The sequence below is a fragment of the Athene cunicularia genome, assembly GCF_003259725.1.
Source record: "Athene cunicularia isolate RWA chromosome 6 unlocalized genomic scaffold, athCun1 chr6_part1, whole genome shotgun sequence".
NCBI classification, from domain to species: Eukaryota; Metazoa; Chordata; class Aves; order Strigiformes; family Strigidae; genus Athene; species Athene cunicularia.
In genome coordinates this window covers 15,677,824-15,699,331 of record NW_020799105.1, presented here as the reverse complement: position 1 = coordinate 15,699,331, position 21,508 = coordinate 15,677,824, and the positions used below count along the sequence as shown (strand labels likewise).

The window sequence follows — 21,508 nt, the reverse complement described above, 5'->3', positions numbered from 1 at the left end:
TTTCACATTTACTCAGTCTAGAATTGAAGCCAACAAGAACCAGAAGCTTCATTCCCTTTATGAGACCACCATGAGAACTAGCAAAGACTTAACCCAAAAATTAAAATAAAAGGGTAGGAGTCACTGCTTCCCACCAGATTAAAAAAAAAAAAAAAAAAAAAAAAAAGGCTGAGATTATTGTGATTGCCCAGTACTAGCAGAATCTAATTAAAAATATTTCATTAACAGCATAGTCCAAGAACAAAACCTTAGACAAAGCACCAAACACTGATCAGATCTCCCAATGTGAGTCTATGGAAACAGACCTGAACCTGCGAAGTACTGAATGCTCACCAAACAAAGCACTAGGTCACATGCTTAAATTTTAAGAATATAAACATTGCCATCAAAGCTGGCGTAGGAGCCTGTGCACTTTGCTCCATCAGAATGGCAAGTAATTAGTAACATCAAACCCACCAGTCACATAGGAACATCAACCCTGAGCACCAAGGGAGCTGCAGGTGCTCTGCTGGGTCTCATCACGATCAGTGCACGGCAGACGTTTCAGAATAAGACTCCTCTAGTTTTTGCTAAACCTGCTAAATTTAAAATACCATTCTAAAGTAGTTCCACTTTTCTATAGAAATATCTTTACTAGGACTTCTAGGGACTTAAAGCTCTCAACACCACTTTGTATAACCTAAGCCGTACCAATTACATATGCCTAGCTGTGGTCACGATGCTTCATGATTTATCAACTATATTTTTTAAAAGCACAGTGCTCTCAGAAGGACACAGGGGCTAAATGGTTTAGAAGCCTAGTTTGTAGTAGAATATCCACTAGCAAAAATGGCAAAGCTACTTCACATAATATTTGCTTTTATGAGAGTTGTGATTTCAGCTTCTGAGTTAATGTATCACAGCGAAGGGCAGGAGTATAGCTCAGGGCTTTGAATATGCCTCATTTTCCTAACCATCTCTTAGGAACGGTGCCATGTCAGACACTGGGAAGTGTGTCCAGTGATGAAATTTTTTGTGCTTTTAAAGCATCATTTTGGAACATTTACAACTGACTATTTTTTTTCTTATTAAAATGTCTGTTGCCTTAAATGTCCATGAATATGGCACATTTGACTATAATCAAACTGCACACATGAACACACACAAAACTAGAAAATTATAAAACAGATAAAGAATTTGATTTTTTAGAAAGTTTTAATTCTGTTTCTGTTGAATTTTTTTCTCAAATAAGAGTTTCTGTGCTTTTAAATAAGAAGTTGTGGTACAGAATGCTAAAATTAAAAGTTCAAAGAGGAAACACAACATAATATTTGCAGCACAGAACTTTTGAAGCTAGTTTTTAATCCAAAGAAACACTTTACTCCACCCAAAATTTGCTTTCTGTCTCAAAAGTTCAATTAGTAATTTTAATATAAATAATATGTTCTTCAGCTTCTTTTATACATACTGTGAACATACCAGTGTGGCAGCTAAGTATACAGAGATAAGATATTGTGTAAATAAAAACAGATCATCATTCCCCCCTCAAAAAAAAAGGGGGGAGAAGGGGGGCAAATCTTCAATTAAAACACTAAGCAGCTAAGATCCCACTATGATTTTGATTATAGACTTGAGACTCCTGGAATGTGCTAAGCCATTCCACAAAGCTCATTTTTCTTACAGGAAGTGATCTAATATACAAAGTACTTTACAATTTTCAATCAACAGAAATACAGATATGAATGTATTAAGCCAATAACTATAAAGCAAGACATTAGGTCACTTCCTGACAACTAATATCTGAAATCGACATTTGTTACTGCACGAAAGCATGCTTATACAGCCTTAGTTGAAACAAGAACTTTGTATTTTTACAGAGTGGGTATATTGGCTCTACTACCTCTGTAATCATTGCTGATGCATAATCCCTTCCCTGCCACTCCCCTGCATGTCACCCTCCAACATCCCTTCCTCACAGCTCTGGCACATTTCAGTACAGTACTGTTATTTAGAAAACACCCTCTTTTTTTTCTTTTTCTTTTTCTTTTTTTTCTTTCTTCATTGGCTGTTCTAGAAATCTTTCTGGTAAACCAAAACTTGGTTAGATAGTCCAGCAGTCAATTTAAGAAGCATTTGGCAAGGATTTTGGGTGGGGGAAAGGAGGGAAGGGGTCTTTTTTTGAGGGGAAGGAGAAATACAAAAGGAACAGGACTGTTTGTTTTTCAAAGCAGCTTGACAAAAACATCTCTCTCAAGAAAAAAAACAGACCTCCATCAAAAGGTTGTCGGTGGGGGAGGAAGAGACAGACCTGGCAGTAATGGAAAGTCTGTTCCATAACAGGAGGCTCATAGGCTCATAGTAAATTAAATATTTATAACGAGCAAATGTGCTTGGTCTTTTTTGTACCCAGTCTGCAACCCCCACCCCAGTTTGACTGAACTGGGGAAACATTAACAGCACATATATTAAGCATACTGAAACCTGGCAGTGTGTAAATGTTGCAAGAAAAGCCACTTGTGTCAAACACCAGGTAGATATCCACGAGTATGGAAGAGACAGAAACTGGAGGAAGTGATGAAGAGGCTGGACGGGCCACCCTGCAGCTGCGCCGAGCGATGCACACCAGGCTGCCATGCACCATTTACTCGCTGGGGTTTTCTCAGTACTCACAGTCTCTCGCTGAACAATCCTAACCACAAAGCAAGCTGTAATCTAAAAATCAAGCCACAACTTGCTTTAATGTTGAACCAAAACTCCGATGACTAAGAAATAAAGCCAATGTTGCTGAACTGGCTATGGCTGCCTTTTCTGTAACACACGTAAATGTAGGTTGATCATTATCATTTAAGCTGGAGTTTAAAATCGTTTCCCTTCAGTATTCAATTCCAGCTGTTTGTGAACTATATGTAGCACAAATACCAATCTCTGATTTTAAGTTTTTACTATAAACAGAAATGCTTACCTACTACACATTGGTCAATACAAACAACAGGTATTTTTCAGTGGAGCAAAAACTGAACCAGAGTAAAGCTAAAGCCACAATAGTGCACTGCTGTCTCTTACCATTATTCATCTGTCTTCAGTGGTTTGTTGAGCTATGTAGCACTGATATTCAGCTCAGATAAGCATGTAAAGAAACAGCTATATACATTTAAAAATATGTAACTTCAAAAAACTATAAAGACAATGCAATGAAAAAACAAAACAAAGAAAACTGGCAGAAATCCAGTCCAACCATGTATGAACCTAAGGACAAACCCACCTAAGCTTACAGTAACTTTCTGAAGAAACAGATGAGTCCAAACTATCTTGATTGCATAGTCAGCAACTCCCTATCGATCAGAAATTACTTAACTGCCTAAGTAACTTCGTGCCTCTCCTACCCAAAGACCTTTCCTGTAAGCACACTTTTGTAGCATATTATAAGTAAGATTTCTGTGGTCCTCTGAGAAGCTCAGTGACTGCCAGTCACTAAACAACTCGGTAAATCGTACTACTGTTCTGCACAAGAATCAACAATAGTGGTCTAAAAGCCCGGACAATGGAAATCTCACAGTTGCTTACAGAAATTTTCCCATAATTAGCAGTTTATCCAGAGAACTCACTTCCTAAATGACATGTACATTACATATTAATTTTATTCAAAACAACTTGCAATAAGATTTTTTAAATAGCTACAAAAATAAAGGTTGTGCTTATGAATTGTGTAAGTTAGATGCAAATTCCAGATGGAACGGGATCTCCAGAGTTTAAAAATATCATCAAACCAGGAAGGAAGTTTAGCTCCAGTGGATACTTCATCAATGTAAATTCTGTTTAGGTGAAACTTTCTAAACAAAAAGCCACAGTAGCTCCACACTCAACGATTTACTGCTGGAAGAAAACCCAGAGTGTTGTTAAATGGTTCCTCACTCTTCTGCTCATTTGCTTTACTATGTGTTAAAATACATAAACAAAATGTTCAATGTAAATATTGTTTAAGTGATAATGTTCATTCTTCTGAGTATGTTCTGGTGACAACTAAAAGCTTAAAATCATTATGACCTTGAGTTTTGTCTTTTAAAGTCACAGCATGCCTCTTTGCCATCTGTTTAAAACTGAATTAATTAACTAGGAAAAGTCAGATTTTGTCATTTTATTCTACATGAGCTGCTGAAACTGATCAGGACAGTATACATTTCAGCCTTAGTGCCCATCTAAGTTGCAAATCCTCTGTATTTTATTGCATTAGAACATGACCTTTGTGGACTTTGAAGGATTTTTTTTAGTTTTCCTATGGAAAAGCATAAAATATACAGAATTTATTTAAAATATTTATCTTTTTCATTCTATTTTTCTTCAGCCAATGATGTTAATTAAAACTATTTGCCAAAGTATTACACTTCAACTAAGAGACTTTTAGCCTTTTATTACTTTATATGCTCAGTTTCATTACAGAATGAACAGACAAGCTGTAGCTATTTATTCATAACCACAGAACACCTTAAATCACAGTTAGAAGTGATGGGGTTTTTTTCCTTATAACTCTCATTCTCTGCAGCACATCTAGATTTAATAATGTAATTCAGAAAGTAGAAACTACATTTAAGGTAACATGGACACCTTGTTTTTGATCTCAAGTGTGAAGCTGCCTTGAGCTGAACACCAGTCATTCTACAGTCACCAACCAAATACTCATTTTTACATTTGTTCCTCTTACTGAACATTTTGAAATAGTGATTTATTTCCTCTTCTCCAGCCTCTTCACATACCTATGGTTTCTGGCAGGTCCAAGAGCTCATTGTGCTGCAAGTCAAGGTTGGTGATCTGCGTGCAGCTTCCAATCTCTTCTGGAAGATGTTCAAGCTGATTGTGCGCTACATCCAGCGTTATGAGGTTACACAACTCACCTAAAAGCATACAAGAAAACCAAAACATCAAGTTCTTTAACGTACAGCTCTAGACAATTACTTCCACACAGAGATTAATAGAATCAGACAGATTGGGAATAATCTCAAAAAAGCTATTGCTACCGTAAAGTCATACATATAAAGAAAAGCATTACAGCATCATAATTTTATCAGTCAGAACTGATCAACAATTATTTAAAACTCAGATAAAGCTTTTAAAGATTCTCTGAAGAAATCTTATTTATTTACTGATTTTCTTCTGACAGTTCAAGCTGTGGAGTACAAAAGAGTACAAAACCTATACCTTACACTTGTTTCAGGCTGACTAGAAGTTTAAAACGTCACAGAGTAAATGGATTGTATTGGATTTTGAGAAACTAAGATGTTTTTATACCATTAATTACTTTCAGGCATAAATCAACGATTAAGAAGAGAAAGGCTGACAACCTAGATAGTCCACCCAAAATCTTGAGTGTTGTTTTTAATCAGTTTTACTCATCACAAAAAAGGCAACATATGATAAACTGTAAATCTATTCATATAGATTATTGTATTTTACACATGCAGAGCTACAGCAAATAAAATTTTGAAATAAAAGGCTTATCTCTTATGCCTTAAAAAAGATTGGACTTGCTTAGAGTTTAGAGCTACTTTACTCTGAACTGCTTCATTCCTGATATTTACACATTAATGTACAGCTAGACACAACTCTCTACATACAGTAGTTTCACCTGGTATAATGACAAATGTACCGTGTTCTGAGCAATAGCTTGTTGAGTTTAAAAAAAATAAATGTGTGTGCATGAATACAGGTGTACGCACTCACATTTTTTGCATCTGATGGAGGTGAAATTAATGCAAATGATTTGAACAACTTCAAATCTATCCAGCAAAGATGAGGTCACTGTATTTGTGTATAAAAGCATGACTCAGTGAGTAACAAATTTGGAAGAGTAGCAAATTCTTTCTGAGGAGCGAATGTCTATTTTTAAGCTTCAGTGTTGTATCTTTGACACAATCCTTTAAGGATTTTCCCACAGGTCTGCAGGATGAGCTTGGGTGGGTTCCAACGTGTAGACTGTCTACTCATTAGATCAGCAGATAATCACAAATAGCAATTTAATAAATCATAAAATAATTATTAATTCAAACTCTGTATAGAGTTGCAAGTATCATGTATCCAGAATACATAATACATATCTCAAAATAGTTGTGAAAGGCCAGAAAAAAAAGACAACCCCAACAGCTTCATTACTCCATTTTTCCAAGATTGTTAATGTATAACTGATCTTATTTCTTGCATTTATTAACCCAAATTAAGATGTTTTTCTGGAAACTAGTCAGATGGAAATGTACAGGTGATGCTTAAGCATCTCCTCCATCACTGTGTGTGTTCCCTCTCAAGTCAGCATTCAAGTGTATTCCAGGCAACCAGAGTCAATAGTCAAAACATGCTGTATCCAGCACTGCATAAACCACACGTTTCAATACCATTAATATGCAGAAGAAAGCAAATTTAAGAAAAAAATTGAGGAAGAGCTAACGTTCTGTGGTAGGAGCATCTTTTTGTTATTCATGAAAACAAGTGGGCAAAGTGTAGAAGGCAACAGAAGGAGGAAGAAAAGCTTAAGACTTCAAAATCCTTCCCTTCGAACAAACAAGGAACCCCACAAATCTTTACTAAGATAACTCTTTGCACACTTTGGGGCAGTAGTTTTCCCTTCATGATTGCTGTTTTCATTTGTTTTCACTTCAGACCTAAACCGATGATGTCAAATTTGAAATGTGGCATAAATTTCATTTCATCACAGTGATTTCTCATTTACTTGACTCTTCCCACTCTACATCTGCTAAGTCAAAGACAGACTTGAGTTTTTGCAGCAACATTTGCTGCACTTCATTGCACCTGCTGAAAACAGCAAGCTACACGTTTGAAACACACATCTCACTAGCTAATTCTGAGTAGGGTAAAAAAGAAAAGAGATGCCCATGTTTATTTAGCCAATTAAGGGCAAGTCAACACTTTGGTTTAATTTGTATAGCTGTACTAAACAAAGATGCAGGCATTATTTTAAAAAGCAACACTGGTAAACATTTAATAAAAATTTTGAATTATAAAATAGATTGAGGACTGCCAGACAAATTTTAGACTTCAGAGCAGAAATCAAGTGGAAGTTAAAGCCCTATCATGAAGTTCAGTGACTTAAGGAAAGCCATTTCAACAGATACTATAATATTTTTTAGTTCACATTGCTCAGTGAGGAATCTTGCTCTTGGATGCAATAATACTTATGGTTTGACAGCATCTCAACAAAATGTTCATTTTTCCCCCGAAAGGCACAAGGAGAGGAGAGGCGAAGTGCTGTTGGTACTGAAATTCTTTCAATACTTTAACTTGGATTGCTGAAACACAACAGAGTTTGCAAATCAACTAAAAGCACTCAAGGTACATTTCTTCTGTTGTTCTCCATGACGTATGGAAAAAATTCTTACATCCAATATGCTTAACAAGGTGAAAAATGTTAAAGTGATGTGGTAGAGGCTCATCTTCACATGCAAAGTATACAGACAACCAACAGTGAGTGGGAGAACCCAAACACTCACTGGGCTGTCCCAGAGCCAACAGCCCCATGGCCAGCGTGAGACCTATCACGTTGAGTAAATGCCCCAGAGCACCTCGCAGAGTGACTACTGTCACTGCATATGGGCCTTGGACACCTACTATGAGGCGAAAGGAGCAGCAACTTGGGATGGTAAGAGTTGCTATGGGATCTTTAGAGAAGGGGGGTGGCAGTCAGTATAGTTTAAGAAGAACAAGTGTGGGAAAACATAGGGACAAGGAAATAAAAGAGTCCAGTCCTTTAAAACCAATGCTGGTCATGCCCTCTGCCTGATCAGCACCATCTGCCCTGTCTTCTCCTTAAACTCTATTTTTAACTATTGTCCTGAGTGACAGGCTTTCTGTTCTGAGCACGTGGAGATCTGAGAGGCAGCAACACTGCAGTTAATGTGACCAACACTACCGAAAACATCCCAGTACGTGGGACAGGTCGTATGAGGAGCGGCTGAGGGAACTGGGGGTGTTAAGTCTGGAGAAGAGGAGGCTGAGGGGAGACCTCATCACCCTCTACAGCTCCCTGAAAGGAGGGTGCAGAGAGCTGGGCGTGAGTCTCTTTAACAAGAGATAGGACAAGAGGGAATGGCCTCAAGTTGCACCAGGGAGGTTTAGACTGGATATCAGGAAGCATTTCTTTCCAGAAGGGGTTGTTGGGTGTTGGAATGGGCTGCCCAGGGAGGTGGTGGAGTCCCCATCCCTGGAGGAGTTTAAGAGTTGGGTTGACGCAGCGCTGAGGGATCTGGTGTAGTTGGGAACTGTCAGTGTGAGGTTAATGGCTGGACCAGATGATCTTCAATGCCTTTTCCAACCTAGATGATTCTGTGATTCTGTGACCAGAACCACTCTGGGCATGGAGAGTGTGCTGCGCCAAGCCAGCAGCTAAGGAACAGGGGCAGCTTTCACCGGCTGACTGACAGCAGTGATTTACCCCATGAATGGCCACACTGTGCCCTGCACTGCTGCAGCAGTTCTTTCTGAAATTATGCCAGGATAAACACATGGCATAAACAATTGATACAACAAATAATGATCTGCAAGAACAAAGAGGCCAAACTTAAGGCCATCTGCATAAAGCTTTTCTTAAGAGCCGATGCAAAGCCAGCTTGTTTCAGTGATTGAAAGTGTTCTTCTTACTGTCTGCACAGTGGCAACTGTACTGAAGAAAACACTTCTCAAAAAAAGGTGAAAATAAGTTTCACCAAGATACAACTGAAATCTGGCATTTTTGCTTGGCCAGGGTAAGAAGCATATGTCAAAATGAAAAAGGAAGCTTTCCTAAAAGAAAGATTCGCTCAGGTACAAAAAGAAAAATGCCTAATGAGCAAGGAGCTCATGATCATATTCATATTAAAAGAATCAACGTTTGCTCTTTTCTGGTGTACTACTGAAACTTTGCTGAAACACGTTCGTATCTTAATCAATTTAACAGAAACGCGCCAGCTAGAAATGTGATGCAGCTCAAAATCAGCCTTATCAGAAAGCAGTTTACTAAAGAAAAACCCACTCCCATTCACCATGCAGACAATTCCAGCACCACTTCACCAAAGGACTGTTCAAACACCCAAAATCACTGGAGTAGGGCAAGTAACACTTTAGGGAAATACTAATCACAGTCAAAATTAACTAACTCTCTGCCACAGGTAACGGCCAAAATAGACAAACTCAGAGTAGTGAATAAAGGATTTTTTATGGACTACTTGCAACTGCATTGAAGGGACAAGCATCCTCAGAACAATCAGAATACAAACTAGGAAGGGTGCTTGGGTTTGTGGTTGGCTTTGGGTTTTTAACCCTTTTTTTTTTTTTTTTTTTTAAATACTGTATTGCACTGTAATTGCAAGGGAAAAAAATGCAATTGAAGCTCAAAATCTGCCAAGAAAGCAGACAGAAATTGCATGTGCTAGCTGGCTTGACAATAAAAGATTCCAAAGTAGAAGTAATGCCCATATGAAATACATAGAGCAGTTTCTCTATAAATAATCTTCACAAAATGGTTAGTTACACACTATTATGTGTTTTTTAAAAACTTATATTTTAAAAGATTCTACAAGATGAAACTTTCAGACAATTCACATACATTTTTCAGAATAGTTTGAGAAGACTCCCAACCACCTTCCAGTTAAAGACATTGTTAAAAATACAGTTAACTACACATCTCAACAATCCTTAAAAAAGGTGGGGTGAGCAATCACCTCATTGTTCTCATATGCACAGAGACTAAATGTTATAGTATGACAAAGCTAAATATACCTGCTGAAAAACCCCAGTATTATGAAATGACTAATATTTTCTGCATAACAAGGCAGAATTACAGTCCCATTACATGGCCAACCCTGAAAGCCTGTTATGACAAGAGGACCAAGTTACATGCCCTGATTTACATAACCCGGAAGATTCTTCTTGGCTAAAAAACCAAAGTGTAGCTTCATTAAAAAATATAAAAATACACACAAATTAACAGTTGTACAGGGAGAGAGTATAGTTCAATAGCAGAGGGGCTTCAGTGTCTCCTACCACTAATTCACTCTGTGGGCAACACTGTTGGACAGCAAACAATTTTTAATATAACCTGTTTTCCACTGGATTAATTTCATGCCTGCCCATGCTTAAACAGATTGAAAATTATTAAATCCTTCACAACATGATAAATCCTGGGCCAGATGACACAGCAAGAGGACCAAGACTCTTATGGAAAGTATGAGGAAGACAAGAATGCAAATATTATTGGGACTTCAGGTTGATGTGTCAGAACATTGGTTGTAAGCTAATTTGTAAAGAATAATTACCCAAAATCAGCAATGCTGGGAAAACGTTACAGATAGTTCCCATAACTTCAGTAGTTATTTATCTCTCACTAGGTTCACTGCTCTCAAAAAAAAAAAAAGAATTTTTAGTCTATCTATAAAACTCTTTGGGATAAGTGTCCTGATTTTAGAAAAAAATAGAAGTGTGTGTTACCAACTGCCCAAAAAACCCAATTAAGCAGTCGGAGCTATTCTGAATTATTACTGCACAACTGTAACTTACACAGAAGTTACCGAGTAGAAAGAATGCAATTTTAATATGGTCATGAGTGACTTACATACCAAAATACCATATTCATATAAGTAAGAAACAATCACAGTAAAATATCTAGAATCCACAAAATGTGCAAGAGAATTATGGGAACCATTCAAAAACACAGAAGCTAAACGCAACTGAAAAGGCAAACTTAAAATCTGGTCTAAAACAAGCTTCAACAAGACACAACAGCAAAACTTTTTATTTATTGTTTACAACTGAAAGTAACAAATATAAATAAAATTAAAAACATGTTCAAACAACATTTCAAACATGTGAAACATGTAGAAGAAACAGTCTTAGCTAGGGCTCAAGGCAGGATTTGAGCTGGGCAGCAGAATAAACTGACAGGAATCCCATGAAGTACCAAGCCAAAGGCAGTCTTGCACCTAGCACAGAATAATAACCCTGTATAATAAGTACAGCCTCGCACCAGCTGGTGAGGAAACAGCTCTGCAAGGAAAGACCAGGGGGTCCTGGAGAAGCTGAACCTGGGCTCACATCTTGGATCCTGTCTATTCTGAGTGTGGAACAAGTGTGCTTGCTCTCTAATCATAAAGACTAACCATGTACCGGGCTGCATTAGCAAGGGAAGCCCAAGGGAAGATATTATTTCCCTCTGTTCAGTACTTATGAAAGTATTCAAACAGTAGAAATAATTGCAGCATTGATATTAAAAAAAAAAAAAAAAAGCAAAAAAGAAAGCTGGACTTCTAACAAGCTGTCAGTATTTACTGGAATTACACTTGGGGCATCATCCCAATAAGCTCTGCAAGTAGATCAAAAGGGCAGGACTACTTAATCATTATCCTAAAGCCAGTCTGAAGAAAATGAAATCAGGAGAAATTTGACTAGCTGACAAGACAAAACCGTGCCCCCACAAGAGCTTTCACAGGAATCAGAACCCAGACATCAAAGCTGAAGCCAGCCAAAACCAAGTTCTTCACGCTTCCTGCAGCTCAAGCAAGCAACTAGAACTGGACCAAATAAGCAATCATTTTCTGACTTCTAGGTAGCAGCACACACGTATCAATGACTACGTGTTTTTCACAACTTCATGCTCTTAACACATTAGAACACAAAAAATACAAAAATATTCCCAACCACTGTGTTTGCAGATATCAGCATGCCACCTCAGAACACAACTCAGTTTACTTCAAGCTGCTGAAAGAGAAGAAGGAGTTCTTCAATACAAATAATGCCAAGAAATACTTATCTATATTGTCAGGTCTGCTAACAAAAAGGGGAAATTCAAGTCAGAGCATCACTGAAAAGCTTTGCAACTAATAAGTCACTTAATAAGGAGGCACTATATTCAGCATGGAGTGAGTAGACGTGAACTAATGCAGCTGCACACATCTGGTTTGCTGTCTATGCTACTGAAAACCAAACAGGTGCAAGTGTTATGAAAAATAGTTTCAAAGTAGTGAAGAAACCACAAATGATCTAAATATTGGGTAGATGGGGGGAGGGAAGAACAGAAGAGAGTCTCAGAGACATTCCAAGTCTGGTGTAGGCAGATTCCCTGAATTACAATCTAAAAATATTTCCCTTGCAGAACAGCCCTGACCAGATTCTCCACAGAATAAGAGTTGCATTCACAGACAGAAAACATAATATTTGGAGTCTTAAGAAACTTGCAGAAACTATGCAAATGTAATTTCAACCGTGTTGACAATATTATTTCTATTTGAGCTGTGTGCACTAAGACAAAAATATCCGAAAATGGTGTAGGATGCAACCTTGTCTTTGCAAAGAAAGTATTATCAACTTGATTGTGCAAAACAATTTCTTCAACAAAACATGACGGAATGCAATAAAACTCTCGATACAAGAAATAAAAAAGGCTTGCTTAAGTAACAGCCTGCAAATTGAAGCATTTGCTTGGCCTCATCCCAAGATAGTTCCTCTGGTTTTCATCCTTCTCGTGCTGATTGTTTGACTCACCATAGCATTCGCATTCTTCCATTCTAATCTTCAACTTTTTGATCTCAGTGGAATGGACAATTTACCAGATATGGTGATGAAGCTGGAGTCCACCTTGTGAACTCATTTCCACAATTATCCCTCCAGATTGTGTTTTGGCAAAGCTTCCATATAGAAACCTTTCCGTTAAGGTTTTATTTTATGGATGCCACCAGAGATTCAACAGTCAAGTGAACAGATAACTTCTGCTTTTGCACTCAGTATACGTATATATTCAACATCTGCGTAACAGTGACCTTTTAGTCAAGAACAACATTCAAAGCAAACTTGTGGACCTTGCTAAGGATGCAAAGCATTTATAGGAGTTTGAATGAAAAAATGGTCAAGCCCATGGAAGAGGAGTTTACTGCAAATTACTAAAGAAACAAACTACACCAGACTCAGGAATTCCCTGATATGAAAGGGTTAAGCCTCATATATACACTTACCCTAGGTTTATGCAGGTGTTTGCTTAGGGCTACAGTCAGAAGCACGAAACTGGGCAAGATGAACTCTGAAAATTTATCATCACTGTTAGGTAGGATGCAATTTATAAGGCAGACTAGGTTCACAAAGAACAACATAGAGTAGCTCTGCCATCAAGAAACTTGCATCAGTGAATTCTCACTACTATACAAAAAAACATAACAAAAATTGCGTCAGGAAGGTGGAGCTGAGCTGATGTTACCAGGACTCAAATAGGCTACACAGTGTTTTGTGGAACAAGACATAGAAAGCAGGGGAAAAGGAAGAAAAACAGATTCTGAAAATATAACCTGATCCATTTTCAATGGCTTTCTGCAGTAATACATCCTTCTCCTAGCCACTTGCTGTGTACTTCACATGCTTTCATACAACATGAGCAAGTCTACCTGTGAGGTTTCACAAGTGAGCTGCAGCAAGCCAAGGTAATTTAACAGCTCAGTGCAGGCAAAAGTGGCGGTCTTGCTCATCCTGTTTCAGTTCATGCCCTCCCACTCCTCCTCCCACACCAGTCTTATCTGAAACTTCACTGATTTCAGCTAACGAAAGTAATAGACAACAAAAGTAGAAAAACAATCAATATTTTTCCGTTCATTTAGTGAGATAAATCAGCTCACCAAGGAACAGCTCAGATAAAAAAGGCAGGAGGAATGAACAGCTGGGAATCTGTGAGAAGGGAAGTGGACACTGCCCCTTTCAGCATCATGAAGCTGTTACACATCAGCATAGCCATTTCATGAAAACTCCTGCTAATTCAGCTACTCAAACAGAGCTTTTGGCTAAACATGAAAAAAAAACCCCAAACCTCAGAATATGTTTTCAGTTAAATGGATTTTTAAGTATTTTTAAATCTTATTTAAACAAATTATTTATATTTGAAAATTTAACAATGCATATCAAGACCTCAGCTTACTACGCAGTATATTAAAATAATTTCCATCATATTAAAAATGTAGAAGCAATATATACATTGCTGGAAAAGTGTTAAGAGAAGTCCAATAAATAACTACTAGCAATGACTGGCTAGGTACCTAGAGCCTGAATTCGCTAAATTACTAAAAAATTATCTTCTTCCAAAGTACAGATATTTTCTTCATTTTTTGTTTTATTAAATTGAATAAACTACTAGTTTAGATTAAGAAGTGTTCTGAATATTGAAAAGACAGAAAACCATATTGTCATCTTCCTGCCTATAATAAAGCAACTGGATGCCTGGGAATGAGAGGTACTGCATTCTGGGGCAGGGGGAGGAAGACCAGAAACATACACATCTGTTTACTAACTATAGATAATAACACTTCCTCTTTCTCATTAAAATGTTTGTTTTATATGCAAAACAACTTTTCCCCCAGTGTAGTCACCTCATTTGTGTTTTAACTACTAAAGACAGTTTCAAGGCTAAAACAGAACTAAACTTCAGATTGCTTTGCAGCAGCACTGATAGGTTCACCTCTTCTAGGTTTTCCTCAAGACACTGTAACAGGTCAATTGTTTTAAAGCAGTTTCCAGGACCACTTAAAATCTAATCAATTATGTGTTTTGAAAACAACATTTTGTTAAATATTTTACCTTCACTCAGGCTCTCTGGGGTTTGTTTCAGGTTTCCCTAAAAGGAATCTATTTCTAACAAGTGTTAATACTGTATGCTTCCACAGCGAAGAGTAGATGCTCTAGATAAGCACTTCTAAATACTTATTTTGAAATCATATGACCAGTAGTATAGTTTCTACATGACATCTATCAAACGAGGAACACTACCATAGGATCAGAAACTATCAATTCATAATTTAAGATAGGAGAAATAACAAAGGAAGATTCTGACAACCTCAGAGTCATCTAAACCCTATGCATACCAACAAAATTCGCAGGAAACGTTAACAAAAAGCATGAAAGTAAAAGGCATGAAAACAGACACACATTAAAAAAATACAAGTAAAATATTAGTTTAGCATAAAGTTAAGTTTTCTACAAAAATATGAAAGATCTAGTTTATTCAGTCTAGACTCCACAAAGATGTCAGATGTGGTAGCATGCAGAAAATAAGACTCAGGTGACTAGTAGATGTCAAGATACCTGAGGACTTGCTATGGATGTAACAGGACTGAAAGTAAAATATTGGCTTGGATGAAGGTTACCTCTCGGAGTCTTAAGAATTCACCTCAAGAACAATCTTGTACAGTCTCTTCAGCAATGACATAGAAAACAAGGGTTTCCTAGCAGGCTAAATGCACTGGAAGAAAACAGGTAACTAAAAATAATGGAAACTCTATGAAATTTAGTAGTGCAAAACTGAGTATGTTTCTACCAGGAACTCAGAGATAACCTCTGGCAGAGAGGGAGAACAAAGAAGGCAAAGAGTGCAGTGTCTTAGGTGGTCACAAGAGAGTTTGTACAAGTCTAACAAAGTTGCAATATAATCCAGATGCACCAAGTTATCTCCAGCACAAAGAGGGAAACTCTCATCTGGAATGGTATATTTAAACTAATCAAGCATGCTCTGCCTGAACAGCGAAACATCACAGGTGCAAAAATCAACTACTCATAGACATATGGGTGTTGGAAGAAAGGTCTCAAACATCAGAGTAGTTAAGACTCCAGGACCTACTTTCAATTTCTCTCACTGAGAGTAGAAAAAAAAGTTTGTTTTATAAAGCTTGAGACTAAAGATTCCTAGAAAAATAATTAAATGGGATGATTGCTCACAAGCAGGTGACCCTTTATTTTAAAGCAGCAAGGTCCTGAAGTTGGAAAGCCTTTTATAATTATACAGAACTGCTATTCTGTGTTCAGTGGTACTGAAAGCTAGCACAATTGTCTAGCACCAGGGTAAGACTTGAATCTGATCACACTCAATGCTGGCTCTTTGAGGGAACAGTAGCAATATCTCACCTTTCAAGCTGAAGTCCAGAGTTTTAAATTTTTATTTGTCCAGAGCAACCTTTTGTAGCATATCTACCTCCAAAAGACAAAGTAAAGAAAACCCCGTATTCTTCACACAGTTGTGTAGCAGATTAGCAACATGAACACGTTGTAGCTAAATCTTCCTTGCTGGACAAGTCAGCAGGTTACATAAGCTTTGAATTTAAAAAAAATATGAACAAGCACGCTAGCTTACCATCAGATATGTGAGCCTTAGGCCTTAGAACAATGGGGTATTTTCAAAAAGAATTTGAAATGCTCCGCATGATATTGCTTTATAAAAGATAATGGCCTCATTTTACTTCCCGCTTTGCAGCAACAAAAATTTCTGTGTTATCTGCGAGCTGATAATATAAGTGCTTGTATATAGTATTTAGGAACTGTACAAGGGATTAAAATCACTGGGACTTAAAAGGAAAAGGTTTTTTTAAAGTACACATGCAAAATGTAGAAAAATAACAAGTGTGTAAAGAAACAGAGAAATTCCATCGCAAAGTAAGACATACATTTCTCAGCAGTTTCATTTTTCAGCTGTTTCCAAATCAAACATTTAATCTTTTTACTAGAACAAAGATACATGAAAGCACGTGAGTAGAACTCAATTACAAAAGTTAAACTATCTTGTCTGTTGTTACTATTTGAGGAAAAAGGTTTTCAAACACCTGTTCCATATGTCTTAACAGCTAAAATTATTTGTGTTAAACTTGGAAATCCTTTAATTAATTTATTTTTCATTAAATTACAGGCAAGACAGAGAAATTTCATTTGAATAAAAAAGGATGCTGCTGTTGAACATATTGATTTCCCTTCCAAATTCTTCATAAGGGTGACAGTCATCTCGCATTTGTGCTTCTAAAGTGCCTTCCACAACGAGGTGCTGACCCGTAACAAGGAACACGGGCATTCTCACAATACAAATAAAGGCACGACTAACTGCTGGATACAAAGACAGAAGTAATTAATGTTCTCAAGCTAGGGTTTGATAAAGAACTGAGAACACTGCCTTTATGCATATCAAGAATAAAAAAATACAAAAGAAAGAAGCAAGTCACATATATTTGTTCATGATACTTGTATCTAATAAATTTCTCCAAGAAACTGTTACACATGATCTCTTTCAAGACTACTGTGAACAAACACATACAGAAATTATATACTTTAATGTAAACTTAACCATAAGAATTCAACAAAACAGTTAAGAAACAAAGTGGTTCCAGCAGCAACAACAACGCCTGCAGTATCAAATACACCTACAAAAAGTTTTGAAAGGGCAACACCAAACACTGGAATGCAACATCTCACAAAAGTTTTTTCTTCACACACTAGTATTAATTTAAATTTACACAGTAGTATCCCCAGTTGAACCTCAAAAGCTGACTCTTTGCTAGAGTACATTTAATAACTGAGTCACAAACAGACCCAGGTAAAGTACTGACAATTGTGTATTACAGCTCAACCAGCTAAACTGGTCATAATTTCTTCCAACGTATGTAGAAATGCATGGTATGTAGGGGCTTTTTTGCAAACATTAGCCCCATGGTTTCCAGGATGATTCTTTGATTAGTAAAAGATTCAAAGAGGCTCTTGCACTTAAACTGAAGTGTCAAAATAGATCAAAATTATCATTTCTTAGTTCTCCCAGGAGAAATGCCCAAGATTGCCGAGATGCTCGTACCAACTCAAAAAGTTACACTGATAGAAAACATACCACATTAACCATTTAATTTTTGCCTAGCTAAAAAGCGTTTCTGTGGCTATAGTAAAATCCATGCCAGCAGCTGCTACAGGGAGCCAAAGACTCAAGACCAAAAGCCTTACTACATTTCTTCACTCCTGTTATCATGTACAGAAACTGTCTGTACCAGACATTGCTGGTAACATGATTAGCAGTTTCAGACATGCCCAGGAGTTCCTGCCATCAAGAACATGTTATCTCATGTATCTTTCATATCAATGTGCAGAAGAGAGGCAAACATTGCTGGTTTGAAACAGATCTATTGGGGATCCAAACAAGAGCATTTCCCAAGCTTTGCAAAGCTAGCGAGCATAGGGGCCAACTTCAGTAACAGTTAACACACTCGTGCAATGGCGTGGTTAACAGGAACAAGTCCCACATCAGCTTTTAAAAACAAGGCACAAGAATTATTACTCACAGTGTTACAAGGGCTTTTACAAGTGTTTTTCCACACTTGAAGAAAGGCGAAGCAGTTTCTTAACTGTGTGAAGCTTATGTGCCCCCTCCCCCTAAAGGGACTAAGCTATCCCTGCATTTTAAAAACTGACGATGCATAGAAAAAAACCCACTGAAAGAATCTCCCTTTTATGAGGCTCATATGTTGTTTAAATATTGCCTGAAAACAGTGTGATAAAGATGTTTTCAATGAATCAGAACCAATTAGGAACAACTTAGGAGTTCTTGATATACAGCTATCCCAGCACATTTTTGTAATAAACTATTTAAATTAATGAGCTACTTTGATACTACCTCACCATCTTTCAAACTTTTGCAACAATGTTTGGAAAAACAAGTATCATTCATTAAAAAGTAATAAGAATCATTAGCCATGCATACAACATTTGGTCACTTTATATTAAGAATCCATATATTCATACATTCATGACTTATAAAAGGTAGAGGCTTTCACGAATTACTAACCTACATTGTTAACTGTTACGGCATCCAAAGCTTGCTCATGGTAATAGCATGTAGCTACCTATTCTACTTTGAATTACCATGGTCACACCCCTCTGTAACAGGCCCATAATGTGTTTATAACTTGCAAGAGTTCATAAATGATTTATAAAGAAATCTTAAAATGAAATATGCCCCTGTATCTTTTTTTTTTTTTTTCCAACCATCTGGGCTCCGAAGATACAATATGTGAAAGCACAAGGCAAAGATGAAAACATGATATATTTGATTTTAAGATGATAGATGAAGAGAAAGGGCTTTTGTTGTTTAAATATATATATATATCTATATATCTATATCTCCAAGGTACTGATTACTCTCAACATAAGCTAACACTGCAACAGTATGATCAGGAGCATAATTTAATGAAGTTTTAATTGAAGAAGGGCACCTGGAGAAGTGGCAGTTTGTGTATACTTAACTGAACTGCAAAATGAATGTAAGCATAGAATTAGACTTTCAATCAGTGTAATCGCTTACCAATTTCAGCAGGTAGTTGTTTGATTTTGTTCTCCCGTATGCTAAGCATGGTGAGCTTTGACAAGTTTTTGATATCCTTTTCCACAGTAGTTATACGATTAAAGCGTAGGTAAAGAGTGGCTAGAGAGCTTAGCCTATACACCACTGAAGGGATTTCTCTAAGTTTGTTATGCCGCAGGTCAAGCATGCGCAGTTTCTTCAAGTTATCAAGAGAGTCAGGCAAACTGGTAAGTGAGTTTTCACTCAGGGCCAGTGTCATCAGGTTCACAAGACAGCCCACCTCTGCCGGTAGGGACTGCAGTTTGTTACTGTATAAATAAAGTTCTGTTAACTGCGTTAGCTCTTTGACAGCTGATGGAAGCATGTGTATAGACCTCTTGGACAAGTCCAAGCGCATTGAATTCTCTTCCCGGCATTTATTTAGCTCTTTGATCACTTCAGCATTGCTGGATTTTTTGCGGGTACCTGTGGCTGGATTAGGTCTTTTTATCGTATTGTCCACTGAAAAAGCTACCCCAGGCTGCGTGCTACTGGAGTCCTTCTTTCCATCTTTGGCATCTTTCCCTTTGGTCTTAGGCTCCTTTTCTTTGCTCTCTTTTCCAAATCCTCCAGAGGCTTTGGCCTCCTTCTCCCTTTCTTTTGATGATGGGACTTTTGGATCCTTCTCTTTACAGTCCTTTTCTTTTCCTAGATTACTACTCATGGTGACTCAATGTTTAGCAAGCACCACATGAAATCTGTTTCTGAAGTTCACAAGAACAATTCACTGCTGGCGTGACAAGGATCCTTAAAACATGCAAGCGTTGAACCAAGGGAGGAGCTTCGGAGGTGTGATACCCATTTGCTACATATTGGTTCTGAAGGCACTCTTTCCTAATCCTGTATCAGAAGATTCAACTGTAGAGATTAGAAGGTCAAATGCTCCGTATTAATATTTCTGTAACATAGAGAGAAGAAAAGCCAAAGTTAGTGTTGAATATTTCTACATCAAGCCTGTGCTCAGTAACTCAGGTTAATGATTTGTCCTTCTCTTCAATGTCAATGAAAAACCCAGTGCTAAACCAAAAATACTATATATATTGCTCAGAAGGCCCACTGTGGTAGAAGAGCTGTACTAATTAGTACTCGTGAGGAAAGAAAAGTTACAATTCTTAAAACATAATATTGCCTTCAGTACTATGTTTGAGTCACTGTCATATGTCCCAGCTAGTTCTTAGCACAACACCCTGGTCATCAACATGAGCATTCTCTCTCCCCTCCATGCCTAATCAGTCAATAAAAATTTGCTATAATTTTAAGTGCCTGCCTCTTCAAACAAATCTGTACAGGCTTATTCTTTCAGCACAAAAGAGTCTCAATTCAATCTACAGTGAAATCTAATATGTTACTGTGACACAAACACGCTACCTCAAGATCTCCCTTCTGACCGTCTCTGAACCGCAGTTCTCTGCTTTTAACAAGAAGCAGAATGTTGTCACCAGCTTCATGTGCTTTGAAGATGCAAACATGAGGATTTTTAAAATAAATCTATCAAAAATTCAACTGAACACTCAGAAGAAATAATATTATGCTTCGAGACAAGCAAAATTATTAATTCATTTCTAATAAGAATAAGATACAACATATCTTTAGACAGTATCTTGAACTTTTCCCCCCTCAATTACTATAATGCAGCCTAATAAGGGAACAGGTATCTGAAACCTTTAGAGCCCCATTTACATTTTTATAAAACCATCATGCATCACAGAAAGTAGTTTTGCTTCATGTTCCAATTCAAAATACATGACATGCCCAAGAACTTCACAATGCTGAATACTCTGGAGAGATTTTTGAATGTATCTTTGTGGAAGAAAATAGATGGTCAATCAATGACAACAATAATGTCATGTCTCCATGTTAATCTACCTTTTAGCCTGGAATCAACTTTCCTTTGTTATGCTGCATTCACTGATAAAGAAAGTTTGTTTGTATCTCAGAAGAGTACCTAGTCTCCCCAGCCACCTCAGCTATGTTAAAATACCCTTAAAACCTCCACAGGAACTGTGTCACTGCCCCAGCATTCCATCTTCTGCAGAAATTCATAAAGCTTGTAATCAACATCAATTAAATAATACTTTGCATACTTAAGCCATCAGCAAGTACTAGAAATATACAAACATTTTTAAGCAAAGCTCAAGTAACTATTTTTAATGGCACAGTTATGCTATGTATGCTTGCCTTCAAGTATAAATATATGCTTGGAGAACACAAAGGAGCACACTTTGCTCAATATATTTGCTCAAATTAAAAAATAAAGTGAAGATGATCTATTTAAGGACAGTAAGAAGGGCAAGCCACTTTACCTCAGCTGCAAATCAAGCTGTTTAGTAACAAAGCTCAAAGGAGAGCATCCCCCAGGAGACATCTTCCAATCCTTCACCCTGA

General features: G+C 37.3%; 1 protein-coding gene across 1 annotated transcript in view; it reads right to left on the bottom strand.

Annotated features, from left to right (window-relative positions):
- Positions 1 to 20,017, bottom strand: part of SHOC2 (SHOC2, leucine rich repeat scaffold protein) — a 42,485-nt gene extending 22,468 nt beyond the window's left edge. The window contains exons 1-2 of the mRNA XM_026851382.1: positions 19,085 to 20,017; positions 4,731 to 4,868 (exon numbers count right to left, since the gene is read on the bottom strand). Coding sequence (XP_026707183.1) covers positions 4,731 to 4,868; positions 19,085 to 19,787 — 841 coding nt within the window. The 5' untranslated portion in view covers positions 19,788 to 20,017. The remainder of the gene's footprint in view (positions 1 to 4,730; positions 4,869 to 19,084) is intronic.
- Between the last annotated feature and the right edge of the window lie 1,491 nt (positions 20,018 to 21,508).